At 30.1% G+C, this 19682-nt stretch overlaps 1 protein-coding gene across 1 annotated transcript; it reads left to right on the top strand.

Annotated features, from left to right (window-relative positions):
- The first annotated feature begins 14785 nt into the window (after positions 1–14785).
- LOC119688728 lies at positions 14786–15706 on the top strand. The gene has a single exon (XM_038103394.1). It carries the CDS (start codon positions 14786–14788, stop codon positions 15704–15706), a length of 921 nt encoding a protein of 306 aa, XP_037959322.1.
- Positions 15707–19682: the final 3976 nt, after the last annotated feature.

The raw sequence follows: 19682 nt of genomic DNA, 5'->3' as shown, positions 1-19682 counted from the left end.
ACATTAATTCGATTGACAGAAATTTGTTCCAATACTATCTTCTTTATATATATATATATATCATATATCAAATTAACACCAAGAGAAAAATTATTAAAAAATATTTTTATTTTTAGTACGTAATATGCTTTTTTTTTCTTTTTGATTTACGTTATATTACATATATTTTATATATATAAACTAGCAGCGATTCAAATTAATTTCCTGTCATCTGATCTAAGAAAAATTAATACATCTAATTTTAAAACTATATTATTCTTATATAATTTCAGGTAAGTTCATGAGTGGCTTTACTATAATGTGTACATATACTATAACGTAAGTCAAAGAAAAAATAATACATATTATGTACTAAAAATAAAAATATTTTTAAATAATTTTTCTCTTGGTGTTAATTGGATATGTGATTTTACTTAACCCCTCTTGTTTAGATGAAACAGTATATATGGTATTTTTATCAGTTTTGATTAACATTATAGTGCAAAACATATTCAACTATAAATATTTTTTTTAGTTTAGGAGTGAACAACACTATTGGAGTTAATTTTTATTTAATAGCCTCATTATATAATACATATTCTCACTAAAATAAATTTAAGTAAATACAAAAAATATTTAAATTAAATAAAATTTTATTTAATAAAATAAATTTAAGGTTTTCAAATTTTTTATTATCAAATTTTTTTAATAAAAAAAAAACATAAAAATATTTAAATATAATTTGTTTCTCCAAATAAGAAATTAAATTAAAATAATGAAAAATAAAAATACAAAAATAAAAATAATTATTGTTTTGTTTCAACAAGAAATTTTAAATTTATTTTTATTAAAAAATAAAATTATAGTGTATACAATTAAAAGTGATATGTTATTCATACATATTATTTATTCATTTAGATATAACAGTCTGTTTTCAGGTTTTGTTTAGACGTGGAAAGTATTCATTAACTAAACACAATTATAATTGAATTATTTGAAATATAACAAATTTTGTTTGTATCTTGTAATAAGGTGTGAAATTCAATATCATTCGACTGTATTCCAAGAGATATCTTAGACTACTGGATCCTCTTGGTTAACTTCCCGGCACATAGATGATAATTCATCGGCCATACGTTGATGAATAATAATTTTTAAAGTGCCGAAAAATTTGACGATTGTTCCCTTAAATACAATCCTCACTAAAAAAAGTCGAGAGGTGGCGTGACTTTTCTAAGTTATCCAAATGTGAAATCACACATTCGCACAATTTATCGAGGAAGAAGCCGAAAGAGAAACCACGTACCTTCCATATAACTATCATCAACTTCACTTCAAAAAATTGGTTTCTTAGTGGCTGTAACGATCAGAATGATGTTTTTATGTCACACGCTCAGAGACCATACCACATCATACAGTTACTTTATGTGGATTCAATGTGGAATTTCGATAGGTACTTCTGGACTTGCATTATTCAAGACATAACAATTATGGTTATTGATATATGCATTAAGTAAAAAATAACCTTCAGCAGTGAGGAAAACTCGATGTAAAAAGTTGTCACTATTTTGTAATGAGTTTCCACAAATTTGGTGTATTCAATATAAATTAAAATATCTGGTATCATTCTGATCACTATATTTAACATGTCAGTTTGAAGGTACTATAGTTATAGGTCTCGTTATAATAATATATCATATGACTTAATTAATAAAATTATTTATCCCTGTTAATAGTTAATAGAAATATCATACAGAAACTGTAGTTAAATCCAATTTGTATTTATAAAATGTCGTTTGATCCGATTTATTTATCTATAGAGACAGTTAAGTGCACGGAATCAATTTTATGGGAACCGAATTGTGTTGCCGAACATTTTGACTTGTTTAAATAATTTAATGTTAATGTTATACATTATTCAATATATTTCAATTTTATATAATTAATATGGCAATTGTATTGATATTATAAAGAAAGTGTGATATGTAGCACGAAAATAATAATATTTAATTTGAGAAAAACTTATGCGTTTTAATTGTTATTGTGTAATTGTTATCGATAATAGAGCGTAATATTGTATTAGGGTTTTGTCATTTTTTTTTATTTTAATATCATACACAGTGATTTGATTTTTACATAACATTAATAAATAAAAATAAATAGTTAACTCTTTTATATAGCTGGGATGTATGCGTTAATTCGAAAAATAGTACTGCAAGTATACCTGTTGTTTAGAAATAAAGAACAAACTTTGACAAAATTCAAAATTTAATGCTACATATTACATATTACGTCAATACACGAGTTCACGATCCAATTTTAACTGGATTTTACTTCCAACGCTTATAGTTAAAAAATTATGTACAGAGTTGAATCAGTGAATCAATGCTTTATTAGTGCTGAAATATTATTTGTGATAGATGTTTAGCAGTTTCCGAAACAGTCTAAAGTAAGTCCTAGAATTCGCTTGAAATATAGATGAAAAGAATTAAATATATTTAAATTTTTTTTTAAGGTCACCCTTCACTGATTTAAGGTATTAAATCAATGAAAATAAATATAAATATCAACACAAAAAAAAAATAAATGTAGAAAGTAATATGAAAAACGATGTTAGGTTATTGTAATGTAATATTGAAAATTTATCTGGATTCGTGCCAAAATTTATACATAAGTCTAGACCTTATGATTTGGAGGTACTGCATAATAAAAGTGTACTTTTAATAGTATACGTCTAGGAAAAGCAAAAAAAAAAGATTGATTAGTCTATTAAAATTTAGACTGATCTAAATACTAAACAAATTTTAATATAGATAAAATACAATAGTAACCAGAGGTTTATTTAGAAGTACATTTAAGACAAGGTAATTAAACTAGCCAATTTACCCATTATCTTTATCTGTTGGGATGTTAAAATATTTTAATATAATTAAATGAAATAAAAATAAAAAAGTAATGTGTGAAATATAATAAAATAAATTTAATTCTTAAATAAAAATATTAAACTTTTCAACACCATTTAACAAATTTTAAAAGACCAACTAAAGAAGGAGTAATATTCGTATATTTAAATTGCAAATCCTGAAATCGCTTTAGATAATTTATGTAAAAATATCTTTTAGTACTTGAAAATCAAACAAGTGTGCGTTTTGAATTCATTTGAACTTTATTAAATATTTATGAGTTCGAACAAATATGAATTAAATTAAATAGAAAATGTAATTTTAAAATATATTTAAAAATGGACTGCGACCACTAAACCATTTTTATAAACAGCGCTCGCTAGTTTATTTAAATTTATCGATGTGTAGGAATATATTCTACTGAAGCCCTTAACATATTCTCACAAAAAAAAAAATGTTTTAACTTAAAATGTGTCTTTAAATATCTTAAATACTGTAAAAGCTCTATTAAAGATACGTCCTTATTAATAAACATCGCTCCTAACCATGTAATGTTACTTGTTTAAAGTTCTTATCTCTTTCATGCAAAATACATTTCTTCTTCGCCTCATAGAACGGTTGTTCTATGAGATCTGTTGGTGTTCACTTAGGAGACCTTTCACTGTACTGTATGTATGAAATTTTCCTTTAATAAGAATTTTAGGTTTTTATTGTATTTGCACAGTAACTGAATTACGATTCTTCTAAAATGCCATGTCATTTCCATTTGTTATACAAAATATAAGCTGTGAAACAATTTATTTCAAAATTCTGAACACTTTCCAGTTATACATACAGTTTTACACAATTTTACAATAAAATTTTGTAACCCCTCTACGCAAATCTGGCTATTGTTCAGTTTCCAGTACATTATTTGAATATTAAAAATAACTAATATATTCGTTCGAAGCTCGAGACTAATATGGATTAATAGCACAAAATTAAGAAAAACTTTGCAACTCTCTGATTATGTAAATAAAAAACAATCTGTTGCCTACTGTGATATTTTTTCACTATATCATATTTTTGGTAGATAGAAGATCATTTGATATTTTTGATAGGTTTCTACAAAATTTTACTTTAAAGACAAATCTTTTTTAGTTTTTAAAAATAAAGTACTACAAGGATTTAAGAAGTGTGTGATAGTATATTATATTTCTTTTAAATATAAATATGAAGTAAAGAATAAGAATATGTATCGTTAATAGAACTTTATAAATCAGTTATGCTTAATTTATCATGTCGGTACTTGAAAAATAGTTTTAGCAGCAGTAGTAGGAAAAAGGAATATTTTTAATATTAAAAACGGTAATGGAGCCTTGAAAACTATAATAAAAATAATTATTTTTTTACTTGCCCTCCCGTAAAACATTTTAAATTATATAAATAACTAAGTGTCATCATACTTAGCAAATAGTACGTACTGGCAATATTATTTCTCGCTTCCCATAATCCAGGCAGAAAACTTCGTCCGTTTTACTGTTTATTTCATATACAGAAGATAGTGTTTAAAAAGTTAGCGAATCGATTTCAATTGAGTAAATGCTAGCACCTCTGTATATGTACTGACAATGTAACATTCTAGCTTATTCTTATTATTATTGTCGATGATACATGAGAAAATGCATAAGTGAACCTTCCGAGCATGTAAGAAATTTAAACCAAATTATTGTACCTAAATATTTTGATAATGATTGATGTTTAACATGGAGCAAAAAATGCTTAATATTAATTGTCTATCCCAAATTCAAAAGGATGCAATCGATAAGGAAACTCTATAAGTATCAAGTCTAATATATAATACTTTATTCTAACAAACTTTTCACATTTCCTTATCCATCTCACCACACAATTTTCCTACAGTGCTTCAATAAATTGTGAATTTTATGCATAATTTTATATAGAATAAATATGTAAATGATAATGCGATATCATTTTTTCAAGTGTATGAAAGCTACTGAAAGGCTTCACAAAGCATGAAAAGGTATTGTCGCCACTTGCGCATAATAAAATTTACACATGTCGGTAAGTGCCTACATAAATATGGATTCATACCAGCAAATTGGCAGCATTGTCAGTATTGGCAGATTAAACGCATTTTCAGCAAATGGAATCAGGTTTATTATGTATATATTTGCTTTAAGCCGATTTATTACAATACTTTATTATGGTAATTTTCTCTTTCAACAAATACTTGTAAAATGCTCGTTAACATCTCCTTGAACGTAGTTTATTTTAGCAATAGAATTCACATTAAAGTGGCACTGATGGATAATAGTCTCTTCCACTAAAGTAGCTATGATATACATTTTAATAAATAAATTGGAAAATCCACGCTAATTGACGAGTGTGTGAAGTGGCTTCTAATATTTTCACTAAGTAATTGCATTTATTTTCAACGAAATTATCTTATTACCTTAATATATTTTACTTAGGAGAGCAGAGTAATCAATTGAGATGTTAAAAAACTAACAAAATAGTACTAAATACATTTATTATAAGGGCATTATATGTAGTTCTCAATATTTTAGTATTTCATATTTTAAAAGTGAAATACTTCAAAAATTATTTGTATTTTACCCTTGAAACCTATATCAGTTTTTAGTCCATTATATACGAAATGCTTCTTTTTGCAGAAATCTGAAACTGTGCAGGGAAAGGTTATATAGTTTTTTAATATTTATAATAACCACTAAATATTTTGATATCGTAAGTAACTTGATAAATGATATTTATACTAGTTTCATCTAAAATATATTTTCAAAAAAGTTGTATATAATGGCATTATGTGCTACATTTCGTAACATTGTGGCCACATCTTCTTTTGATAGTCAAACCAAACCGTCCTCACCATGGACTATATATTTTTAAGATTGTTTGTTATATTAGTATAATATAGGTATATTCTATATCCCTTGAATAAGGCACTGTGCAGGTCAACAATTCTCTTTATTCTCTTTAAAAAATCTTAATGCACTAATTTTGACCCGTAGCCATTCTAAAGAAAATGTTTTGTGCACGTAAAAAATGTGTGTACAAAAAAATGATTTGCCCATGTATTCTATTTAATTACCTCCTTAATCACTGTACAAACAGTTGAACATTTCAGTAATAAAAACCAACTAAACTCTGTGACAGGTATTTAAAAATCGTAAATGCACTAGCGTGTTCAAGAACTTAAAGATACATTTTCAATCGCAATAGATCATATTTCTAGACGTCTCTTAAGATTAGGTATTAAAAGGTTTCAACATTACTGTAATATTAATTGAACAGTTATGTATTAATTAAAATTAAAAATTAAACTCGCTATTTTAGAAAAAAAGGTTATGGTTAATTAAAAACAGTCTTAATGTGAAATTTGTATTATGGCAATTATAAAACACTCAGAACGTGACGTTGATAATTTGAAATGGCGAAAGAACAAAATTGATATTATATCTCTTGTAAAACTAGCTAGAATTTGTTGTGGTTATTTAAAGACTAGTGCCATATTAAATCCTGGTATAAATCATCGTTTCATAGAAACATTAAGTATCATCTTAAAACCGTTGTGGCATTTCTCAATCACCACAAGTTACACACCTCAAATATCTCCACACGAACTTCACTTCGTGTTCGTTTCGTAATATTCACTATGCATTTTGGTTGCATTTACCAGTGCACAACATGAATATCGCTTTGTGGTAGTTTTGAGTTATGCACAACACATTGTGGCTATTGTTTTTTGGTTTGATATATGTTCTCAGCATTTGAGCACAATGTACAACTGATTTATTAATTTATATTTTAGAAATATTAAGATATATATTTAGTTATATATTACTATACATATTTGCATCTCATTTCCTTATGTACTAGAAACACAAATTAAATAAAATAAACTTGATTTATGAAGCACTTTGTTATTTTGGTTGGGGTCACAATTACTTTTGTGTGGAACTTCGTACATATATAAAAAGATTTATTCTGCTATACGACTTATTATATATTCATATATGTACGAGGAACATTTGTTGTGAACGAGCCTTTATTTCTTTTCGTTTGTTTGCTATGACATGTGTGAAATATATTTAGTATACTTCAAGTCTTTGAACAGACAACATCATATATTTTCATCGTGTTAAAAATGTCGAATTTTGAAATGATTTGCTGAAATCGGGGTATTGAAGAAATGTTGGTTGCATTAATGCATTTTTTAAATACTGGAATGAATTTTCACATTCCTTTGACCATTCGAATTTAAAATTCATTTTACAAAGTTTGGTTAAATGACGCGAATCGTCAGAGAAATTTTTGACAAACCTTCTGTAGTAGTTACAGAAAGCAACGAGTTCGATTCCTGGTACTTGCAGTCTCAAAAATAATTATTTACTAATAATTAAATACAAGAATTATTTCCAAGACCACTGATGAAGGGTATTTGGCAATACTCGAAACAGCTGTATGGTCAGCCAAAAATTCAATTAATTAAAATAATTTCAAAAAATAAATTTTTGTTGTTGTTTCACTTCTGTTCGAAAACCTCTTTATAAAAACTTTTTATATAAAAATTGTGTTTTTAATAAAAATACAATTAAATATTCAACACAAATTTATGATTGTAATTTTAATAAATATAAATAATAATAATAAAAACAATAAATACATTATTAATAAAATAATAAACAAAAAACGTGTTAAATTCATATTATAATTCTACATATACCCACAACATTTTTTTGAAATTTCGCTTAACTTTTTTAATTTTTACTCAAATTGATTTTAGTTTTCTGATTTATTTTAACCAAACGAAAAAATTAAAAAAAATTAAAATAAAATTATTCACAATTATATGCAAAAGCAACAAGTCTTGAAGCAGAAAAAGTCTACGGACACTTCTTAATATTTACATTAAAACAATTAAAATTCACAGAAATCTTTAATTTACGTTCCTGTGTGATAAGCTCTGCGTTTCATTACTTCTTCTAAGTGTCTTTGCATGGAATCAACCTGCTTTGCAGTACCGTGAGCATTTTTTTAGCCATTCTTGCTTGATGACGTTTCTGAACATATCCTTGCTGGAAATCGTGTGCTGACGAATCTTATTTTCCCAATAAACCTACAGATGTTCTATAGGACTAAGGTCTGAAGATTTTGATAATGTTTGAAGTTGTCAGAAAGCATAATTCAGCAGCCAAATCCGTACGATCGCTGCTGTATGCTTAAGTCGTTGTCCTGCTGACACAAAAAAGTTGCCTCAAGCCATAACATCTTGTTATTTTCTTTCAAATTTGTTTTTAATATATTTAGATACCTATATTTATTAATTGTATCCTGTATTAATTCAAGTTTACCGACACCATTACTTGCTTTACACTACCAAACCCTTATGCCACCACCACCATGTTTCATCATTGAATTTAAGTTTTGTTTAACGTAGGCTGTACATGATTTTCTCCACACAAGTTTGTTTCTTTTGATTCCAAATATGCAACATTAACTTTCATTGAAGAAAATAAATCGTTTTCAGAATTCCATAGGTTTATTTAATCATTTTATTCTATTATATCTGGATATGTATGGCTTCTTTCTTGCAACCTGGCTGTATTACTTGCTTTTCTTCAAAATTTTCCGCAGAGTATCAGGACATATTTTTTTAAGTATTTCGGCAATATGTTCAGCTAGTTTGAAGGCTGTTTCCTTTGGATTTGCTTTTACCTGGTTGATTATGCTACGTCTTTTACTATCTGATAGAATTGAGGGACTACCAGTGCGACGTTTAGAAACATAATTACCCGTCTCCTGGAAGTTATTTATAACTCTCTGCACAGATGAATGTCGACAACCAATATCTTCAGCAATTTTTCGTTAGCTTACGTCATTTTTTCAAAATTTAGTACTAAATTCACGTCTTTTATTTTCCATTATAGAAATTTATTGTTCATATAAAGAAAAATTTTTTAAATGATTAATTCTTAGACTCTTTAAGAAGTGTCCGTAGACTTTTTCTGCTTCATAAACTGTTGCATTTGCATGTAATTGTGTATAATTTTATTTTAATAATAACTGTTAATTTTTTATATTAGGAGTTCATTGTTGTTCCTTTGGTTAAAATAAATCAGAAAACTAAAATCAATTTGAGTAAAAATTAAAAAAGTTATGCAAAATTTAAGAAAAATTTTGTGGATGTCCGTACACTTTTTCTGCTATGTGTATATCATTTGCTTAGGATAAATTTGTAAGGTAATAATTTGTGCAATCGCGCAAAAAATATGCTCTTGTTTAATGAATGATTGTTTTGGGGTGACAGACTATCATTCACAACATGTTGGTAAGAGCCAACATGTTCGTTTTGTGTCATTCAAAGGTGCAGAGTATCAATTTTGTATGTCATACAGCGTTTTTCTCCCTTGTATGACACACAAAAACGATGGTCTGCACCGCGCTTAATGAATGCCGGTGCTAATGAATCAGCTTCTCAGTAATGCGTATGATTGATAAATCATAGCGCATACTCGTGTGACTCGAGTGAATGCTGTGTGAAATTTTGTGTGAACGCTGCGCTAAGCAAAAAATTTTTGTGTTTAGGTTTATGTTTTTGGTTGTGTTGTTAGCATTGCAAATTTTTTGAATATCTCTTGTGCAAAGAATACCTTACAAGAACGGCAACTCCATTGTGAACTAAAATGTATTTTTTCGCACAACAACAATTTGCCGTAGAGCTCTTGAAAGTGTTAATGAAAAGTGCACTAACACCAGCTGAAATCACTGAAATTTTTCACCTTTTTCCAATGCTTCGAGTACTTTTGAGAACGGAATATTTCGAAAAGTTTACCACGAAGAGTGTAAGAAGGAGTGTGGTTTTGTTTTTTGGTTTTGATTTTTTCAGAGTAATATAAAATTTCGTTGCGCCAAATCATACAAAATTTACCGCGCAAATATTTAACAAAAAGTAGTTAAAATTGAAAGTAGTAGCATATTGTGTTATTACTGTATAAAAACTAATAAATTGTGAAAATAAAGTTCAGTGTTTATATAAAAAGATGAGAAAAAAGTGTATTAAAGGATGTTAAGATTTTAAATCCCTTTATAAATTCCCGGACAACAATGAGGAACAAAGGTAAACTTTGCATTTAAGTTTTACGTAAATTTATGGCATAATTGTTTTACAGTATATGTGGAATAACAAATATGGATGTGTTAATTAAAATATTTGTAAGTAGTAATTCATGTTCGTAATGATAAAGCAATAAAATTATAAAAAACAGTAAATTTTCATTTAAGTTCTATGCATATTTCTAATATAACAGCTTAGCGAAAGTATTTCACTATTTATTTTAAAATATTAGTAAGTGTGCATTTTATGTTCACATTGAGATAAAAATATTTAAAACATAAACATAAGGCGCTACTTGATAATGATCATCTCATGAACCCTAATAAATTTATGTTTTTAAGGTCATTTAAATTCTGAAGAAAACATTCATATATTCTATACATAAACAACACAAAAAAAAAATAAATATGTTTTTAATTTTTATATTATGTAAATATTTAGAATATTCATCAAACAGATGAACTAAAAATGTATAGCATATATCTCGTTTAAATCTTGCATTAATTCTGGTAAATAATCAAGTCTATTTCATTTCATAACAATAATAAATTATGTAAACAACTTGTACTTCTTTTAATTAAACTTAGCTAATAATTTTAAATACTTTAGTATTTATTTATAAATATATTTTATAATCATAATATAAAATTAAAATTTTTCAATATTAAAATTGTTAAATTTTATATAAAAATGTATCTACATAAGAAAAACTCATAATTCTAACAATGAATGCGCATTCACCCACTCGCATCAATAGATTTTTCGCTACTGATCACACAGTAATGTATGTAAATTAATAATAAGTATTATTCACCACATACATTTAGAGCGAATGCGCGCATATCCTCCCTTATCAACAGATTTATTGTTACTGATCAATTAGAAATGCATGTAAGGCAATAATACGTACCACACACATTTAAAGCGAATGCGCGTACACCCTTCCTCATCAACATATTTTTTGGCACTAAATTTAAAAATTAAGTCTTCGCAGAGAAACACAATTTATCATGGATCACTTAAGTGCTGCCGTATAAAAAAAGTGAATTGGTAGTAGCTTCAGTCTTTGTTATTAATTTCACATCAAAACGGTATTTAATGCTATTATATCAAAATTGTTTTTGAAATAATGTTTTACACGCTCAAAAAAAAAATTTTAGAAAATATAACTCATTAAATAAGAAATATTCAAAACTGTTTTTTTTTATTTAATTAAAAAATTTGCTTCTACAAAAGTTTGTTGCCGATCATGTGAAAAAAGCAACAAAAATTAATTTACTGAATATACAGTGGCTCACAGCTTATTTGATGCAAGCAAAAATTTTTTGAAAAATGTTGTTTATTTCAAAATATTTTGCAAAATTAAAAAAACAAAGTATGCAGAGTTATTGTTTATAGTGTGTTTATTCATTTAAAAAAAAAACCCAAAAATCTTCTTCCATTCCTTAGTAATGCATCAAAAACCAAAACCAAATGAAAAATTCATGTCACAGCTTAAATGATGCAACATCAAAAAAACTAATATTTTTACAAACTTCCGGACTAATTCTAAGTACTTAGTACTTTGTTGGATATCCCTTATTAGTAATAACAGCATGAAGCCTTTTTGGCATGGAATCAACCAGTTTTTTGGTATAATCTGAACTAATTTTACTCCACTCTTGCTGTAAAGCGTTTCTTAAGTCAAATTTGTTGCGGATGTCATTTTTTCTGATATTTGTCTTCAAAACGGACCACAAATTTTCAATAACGTTCAAGTCTGGTGATTGTGCAGGAGTTTGGACAATGTGTGGACATTGCCATATCAACCACGTTTGTACTAATGCTGACTTGTGCTTAGGGTCGATGTCTTGGTAAAAGCGAAAATCATCTGCAATCTGCAATTTCGTTGCACTTTGAATCAAATTTTCTTGAAGAAGCTTTAAGTAAATATTTTTATTCATAGATTCTTCGATGAAGACCAAATTTCCTACTCCATTTGATGACATACATGCCCAAACCATAACATTACCACCCCCGTGTTTTACGATAGCACGTACATTTTGTGGTTTGAGCTCAGAATTGACTCCACGCCATACATAAGATCTTCCATCTGATCCAAATAAGTTTATTTTGACTTCGTCTGCAAAAAGTACATTTCGCCAAAATGCTGGACTCTTATTTAAATGCTCTCGTGCAAACTGCAACCTTTTAATTCTATTTTTTGCACTTACGAAAGGTTTCTTTACAGCTATTCTTCCATTGAAATTTGCTTCTCTCAATATTCTGCGGAAGGTTTCAGGATGACAAACTTTTCCAAAATCTATTTTGGCCATGTTTGTCAACTTTGGAGCGCTAATTGTTGGATTTTTTCGAATTTGGTTTACCAAATACCTCGATTCTTTTTCTGTAAAAATTTTATTGGGAGCCTTTCGTCTCTTATTTTCTATGCGATTTTCATGTACGAAGCGTTCAATTATGTGTTGAACTGTTGAAGAGCTTATATTTACCATTTCACCAATTTTACGCTGGGGAATTCCCTTTTTAAAGTACTCCAACACTAACTCACGCTTTTCAATTGATGTGCGCCGTCCCATGGTTAACAAAATGCACTCACTTTAATTTTTATAATATTTTCGCTCAAAAACTAGACTACAAAGGATCGCAGAATAAAAATATTTTAATTTCTGTGTAATCTGGCGACATAAATAACGGTATTCTTAACTGCATCATTTAAGCTGTGACACGAATTTTTCATTTGGTTTTGGTTTTTGATGCATTACTAAGGAATGGAAGAAGATTTTTGGGTTTTTTTTTTAAATGAATAAACACACTATAAACAATAACTCTGCATACTTTTTTTTTTTAATTTTGCAAAATATTTTGAAATAAACAACATTTTTCAAAAAATTTTTGCTTGCATCAAATAAGCTGTGAGCCACTGTATATTACATGATTAAGTAAACTAAACTGATTTAAATTAATTGATTTAAATTATTATATATTAATTTATATATTTATTTATCATATATTATTTGTTACAATATATATTTTGTTTACGTAATGTGATATTATTAACCAAATAAGGAAGCATAAGTTTTTTATATTATTAAAAAGTTAATATACATATGTTTAGCAAGTAGCAGCAAATTATTATACTGCAACCCCAAAAAGAGAGCAATTTGATGTTATCGTGGTAAGATCACATGTATTTAATACGTGTGCCAAAATGTTATAAAAAATAAATTTTCAAAAGCAATTTCAAATGCAGTCTCACGAAGTGGGCGGAGTTTCCGTTCTTGTAAGGATATTCTTTGCTCTTGTGCATTTAAATAGGGTTTGTATTAGGTGGAAACTACATTTACTTTTATTTCAGGTTAATTTGTTCTTTAAAAAAATCAGTTACAGAAAAATGAATAATTGTAAGTTAAAACAATAAATAATTTAAATAAAATTTTAACTTCTTAAATTGAAGACGTAAACATTTATTTAAAAACAAAAACAATTCAATTAAAAATGCATTCCTTTATAGGATTTTTGAAATACAAACTTTATTTAAACAACATATAAGATTTAAATATATGTATGTAATTTTATGTACCTATCTATTTTTCAACATTAGGTATTAATCCTAATTTTTAGAAATATAAATATTTAAATTTTATAATTAAATTTACAGTTAAAAGTTTGTGCGAGTGCGAAAGTTTTCATGGTTTAATATTGTATTATTGTTAAGCAATTCGAGGAAAATAATTTCTGGAATACCTTTATCCCTTCATACATAGTTATGATTTTCTATGATTTGTTTAAGCAATAATTAAATTGAAAAACGTAATTGCAACTCATAATTAATTGTTCTTATATAATAAATTCTTAAAATCATATTAGGTTTTAAATGCTTACTTATTTGGCACAGAGTTTGTCAGAATAAACGAATATAGGCGCAATAAACAAATTTTTCACGAATGTGACGTAATACTCATAAATGGTTCATAAATCTTTTGCATCATTTTCGTTTCGAATTTCGGTGTTTACCAGCAGAGTATAAATCATTTTAAGTGGTGTTAGCTATTTGTATGAATCTGGTGAAGTCAAATCAACGAAAAAGAGAGTCAGAATGTGTATAAATGAAACACAGTCAATGATTCGAGTATGATTTGAGTATGATTCGAGTGTTGAGTACTTGCTGCAGTTCTCTGATATGTATGTTACGAACATTAACATAAATAATATTAAAATAAAATATTAACTTAAATGACACTTGCCATTAAAGAAATACCTAAAACAAACAGATCATCTAGTCGCTTAGATATTTTGTGTGCAAATAAAAATGTAGTAAGGAAAAAAAGGCATCAAAAGACAGAAGAAGTAGAGAGTGAGATAGAAACAAGTTTATTTCATCTTCTTTCTACGTCAGTTTCTTTCTGCTTCTGTCTTCCGACGTTTTTCTTTCAGAACTCATTTTTAATAATATCTGAAGAGTTTTTTGAAGAAAGGTCTTACAACTGACTTAGATCCGTTATAAAGTTAACGAAATGATAACACAAATGCTCAGCACTTTTTTTATCTTCATAGCTTACTTCAACAGCCAGAAAAACATAAAGGTTGAACAACTGAATATTCATCACACTAAAGCAGCATCAGCAATGATCCTGCGACACTTTGACGAAGAAAAGTTGGACATACTACTGATTCAAGAACCCTGGATTGTTCAAAACGCTATTAAGGGACTTGGTACATCAGTTGCCACGCTGTTCTTTCCACAGGCAGCTGGTAAAATAAGGACATGCATAATGGTGAGGAAGGGGATACAATGCATCCAATTGCCTCATCTATGCTCACCAGATCTTACTACGGTAAGAGTAGGGGTGATGCAAATACCTTTATCGTGGCATCAGCCTATCTACCATACGACTCTATTGAACCACCTCCCAGTCAGGAGGTAATCAGACTGATGGAGTATTTTAGGACGAAAAAGCTAGAAATTGTCATAGGATGTGATGCGAACGCAAACAACATTGTGTGGGGTAGCAGCGATAGTAACAACAAAGGGGAATCTCTCCTCGAGTTTGTTGAAAAATACAATCTGATGATTGTAAACGGGGGGTTAGAACCTACCTTCGTTGACGCACGAAGGTCAGAAGTTATTGACCTAACCCTGTGCTCAGGGGCAATGACAGAGAAAATTGAGAAATGGAGTGTCGCTGATAGACTAACAATGTCGGATCATCGGGCTATACACTTTGAGATACTCTGTCGTCCGAAACGCACTAATAGTCAGAGGCTAGTAAGAATTTCTGAGAATACTGATCAGGTAACGTACTTGACGTTGTTAACGGAATTATTACAAAACAGGCCGCTGAGGAAACTCAAGACCACATGGAATGTAGAGACAGAAGTCAAAGCAATTACTGCTGCGATGATTAATGCATTCGAAAACGCTTGTCCCCAAACCAGCATTGCAGAAAAGACACCTTGGTGGAGTCAGGATCTTGATGTAATAAAAAAGCAGACAAGGAAAGCCTTTAATAAATACATGAGGGAGAAGAACTCCGAATCATGGGATCTGTATAAGGCCAAAAAGCGTGAATTTAAGAAAGCACTACGCAACCGGAAACTGGAGTCGTGGCGGAATTTCTGTTCGAGCATGAAGAGGACCTCAGAAGTAAGTCGGTTACAAAAGATGGTCACCAAAGATCCGGTCTAAAGACTTGGTTTAATCCGAAAGAAGGATGGTACAATGACGGAGACAGTAGGTGAGTCATTGAGTACTCTCATGGAGATCCATTTTCCAGGAAGTTTCAAATTTGATGATCACTGGCCCAAAAGGGGAATGAACAGAGAAGAAAGATTTGATGCAGAACGGATAGTGACCATAAATGCAGTTAGGAATGCTATTTTGACATTCGCTCCATTTAAGTCACCGGGGTTGGATTGCATATTTCTAGCACTCCTGCGATGGGGAATTGAACTGCTCGCAGTTAGCCTCAGGGAGATATTTAAGACGTCACTGGCAACAAGATACGTCCCTAAAGCTTGGAGAGAGTCAAGGGTGACTTTTGTACCAAAGCTAGGAAAAAAGGATTACACAGAAGCAAAGTCATTCAGGCCAGTTAGCCTTACCTCTTTCATGCTTAAAGCTATGGAAAAGGTAATAATGGACTACCTAGAATGCTCCACGCTAATGAAATATCCTTTAAGCAGATGTCAACATGCCTATATGGCGGGGAGATCCACAGAGACTGCCCTGCACGAAGTCGTGAGGACAGCTGAGAGAGAGCTAACTTCAGGAGACATTTCGATGGCCATCATGATGGACATCGAATGAGCCTTTGACAAAGTAAACTTTGATAAATCAGCTGCTCTAGCTGACCGAGAAGCCGGTTCACTCATTATTGGATGGATAGATTTCATGCTAAGGCAAAGAGCAGTAAACCTACAAAATGGAAGACATAGACTAAGAGGCAGAGCAGTCAGAGGCTGCCCACAGAGAGGGATGCTTTCACCATTTTTGTGGAACGTGACCATAGACTCTCTACTTCAACAGCTTGACTTCAAAGGCATACAAACAATTGGGTATGCGGACGATATAGCACTGATTGTGAATGGCAAGTTCCCAGACACTATTAGAAACGTAATGAGAGATGCTCTCAAATGTTTCGAAAAATGGTGTTGGGAACAAGGCCTGGCCATCAATGCCACGAAATCAGACACTATCCTCTTCACGAGGAAGAGAATTCTGTCAATGGAGCCCTTACAACTTTTCGATAATAACATTCGCTTATCAAAGTCGGTGAAGTATCTAGGTGTTGTCCTAGATAATAAACTGACTTGGAATGAACATGTGGATGAAAAGATCAGAAAACCGAATAGAGCCCTATTTCAATGTAAGAGAGTGTGCGGAAGACGATGGAGGACATCCCCAAAGTGGATGTACTGGATCTTTACGATGATGGTCAGACCTATGATAACATGTGCGTCAGTTGTCTGGTGGTGTAAAGCCACCCAAAAGACAATAAAAGTGAAGTTATATAGGGCCCAGCGACTAGCCTGTGTTGGAATAACAGGCGCTATACGCACTACATCAACTTTGGAAAATTGGTGGGCTATCGGAAAATTCTTGACTTCGTCCAGACCGCGGTCAAGGAAACACAGATGTCATTGGAGACTATGAGGAGAGCTTATGAGACAGAAGAGTCCTATAGAACACTGATAGTAGATTTCCTTCTATATAATGAATGTAAAAGGAATAACATATGTATATTTACCGATGGCTCCTTGATAGATGGCAGAGCTGGTGCTGGGGCTTATTCGAAAGAGCTAAATCGAACGTGCACTCTACATCTAGGAATATATGTTTTTGTCTATCAAGCGGAACTTATGGCGGTCTTACATACTCTGGATCACCTATTGGATTTTCAGGTGTATCAGAAAAATATTCTGATAGCGCTGGACAATCAAGCAGTTATCAAAAACATGCAAAAGACATACATAGCAACAGCTTAGTTCAAGAATGTGTAATGAAGCTCATGGAAATGAGGTGACGATCATGTGGGTTAAAGAACACATCGGTATTGAGCAAAACGAGAAGGCAGATGAACTTGCAAAGCAAGGATCAAACCATAATTTCTGTGGCCCGGAGGCCAGATTACCATTGGGGTACAGCATGACGGCAGCCTATGTCTATAAGTGGATAACCTCACCTCAATACCTCAAAGTGGTGTTAAGGGACAAATTAATAATGGGTCTTGAAAAAAGCGTAGCCAAGTACAAGTTAATGTTCGAATTAGTAGAAACATTAACCTTTAAAAAAGCGGTTCAAATGGCGAAAGCAGCGGAATATAGCCAACAACCGTTAGAAGCAATAAATAACGAAGAAATGTTTTATATGCGAAAAAACAACAAATAACGAGCGATGCAGAAGACCGCAGTTGCAGTGACGAAATGGACAGCAGCGTAGTGAACAATGGCAGCATGATAATGAGACACAGCAGATTCGAAGAGAAGAAGTGAAAAAGTGCGAAGTGTGTGGGTATAAAATCCATAAAAGCAGTGTATGTAAGTACAAAGATAATAATTGCAAAAAATGCAATAAGAGAGGTCATTTAAAAAAAATGTGTTTGTTAAACAGGAAAGAATTTAATTTTTTGAATCAAATTTTTTTCTGTTGGTTAATAAGAAAAAACAAATTGACGATCCAATTTACGTAAATGTGTACGTGGAAAATCATGTATGCAATTGGACACGGGCTCTCAGTTTAGTCTTTTTTCATTAAATGAAGCCTAACATAATTTTAAAGAACTATTTTTATTTGATTATCGTAATACTAGACACTGCAGTACAGATATTTCGCCGGCTACGTTAATGTTTGGTCGGCAGTTGCGTACAAAACTTGATTTATTTAATTCACATAGCAAAGTTGAAATAAATGTAAATGTAAACAAAATAGTACAAGAAAGTCAAAACGAGCAAAAGAAATAATATGGTTAGTGGAACAATATTTTCAAAGTAAATGATACCGCGATGGTATACCTTTTATTCCATAATAGGTGGAGTAAGTTGGGCAAAGTTAAAAAAAAAGTTAGGAAAACAGATATATATAATTAAAACTGAAAATGAATAAAATTGGAAAAGGCATGCAAATTAAATAATTGTTTGTAAGGACATATAGTTGAGGAAGCTATTTTAAATAGTATGAAAGATATTGTTAATCAACTCTTGAAAAAATTATTTTAAGTCAGAAAGAAGAAATTAATTATAAGTATAATTTGAGAACACGCAAACTTAAAGATAATATGAACAATAGTGCAGGGGGTGTATTGTAATATAATCACCATAATCTATAAATAAGTAATAAGGTAACCTTATTATTGATAATGTTTACCTCTCTTAGAACTATGTTAATACATGTAAATTTAGTCTGTAAGCAATCATTTAAATAAAAAATTATAGCAACAATATTTAGAGACTATCCTAACATGTTCGATTGGGCCATGAAATTAAAGTAAAAAACAATACTTTCTAAAAGAAATATATTCATAACGCAAACTCATAGTGCCCTAAAATCAAAGGCTTCTTTTGTGGAGCGAAATATATTATTATCAACACAGAAGACTAGTTGATAGACATAGGTATAGTATGAACGATACATATGTAGATATAACATAGATATACTACATGACAGATATAGTGAACTGTTGGATGGTCTATTTTTTATATACGAGCAAATTCTATTAATGTCTTTATAGTTATAACTCTTTCAAGAAAATAGTAATAACTATATAGACATATATACATGTATGAATGGAAATGGCTCGATTGAAATAATATATTTACGATGCACACAAGAAAGTTTTTCGTTTACCTTCTCAAAAAGTATCCGGATTTTATTGTTTGTTAACTACTCCTTAAGTAATAGACTTTTTTCAAAAATTTTTTTTTTGTTATGTTGGTACATCCTTTTGTACATATGGTACAAATTTGAGCGCCATCTGTCAATTAGTTTGTTTACAGCAGCTGCTAATGTGAGACTACCTCAAGTGCATTTAGCGATGTTTCCTATGGAAAATTCTTGTTGTACGCGATTTTTTGACCAAACACGGCACCACTGTCATTGCTCAGGCACCATATTCGGCAGATCTGGATCCGTGCGACTTTTTCCTGTTCCCGAAACTCAAATTGCC

The sequence above is a fragment of the Teleopsis dalmanni genome, chromosome X (assembly GCF_002237135.1).
Source record: "Teleopsis dalmanni isolate 2A chromosome X, ASM223713v2, whole genome shotgun sequence".
Lineage (NCBI taxonomy): Eukaryota > Metazoa > Arthropoda > Insecta > Diptera > Diopsidae > Teleopsis > Teleopsis dalmanni.
This window is presented reverse-complemented; position numbering and strand designations above follow the sequence as displayed.

What these genes read in the sequence shown, in the direction of transcription:
- LOC119688728 (XM_038103394.1), top strand. Translation starts at nt 14,786, where the DNA reads ATGCATAATGGTGAGGAAGGGGATACAATGCATCCAATTGCCTCATCT.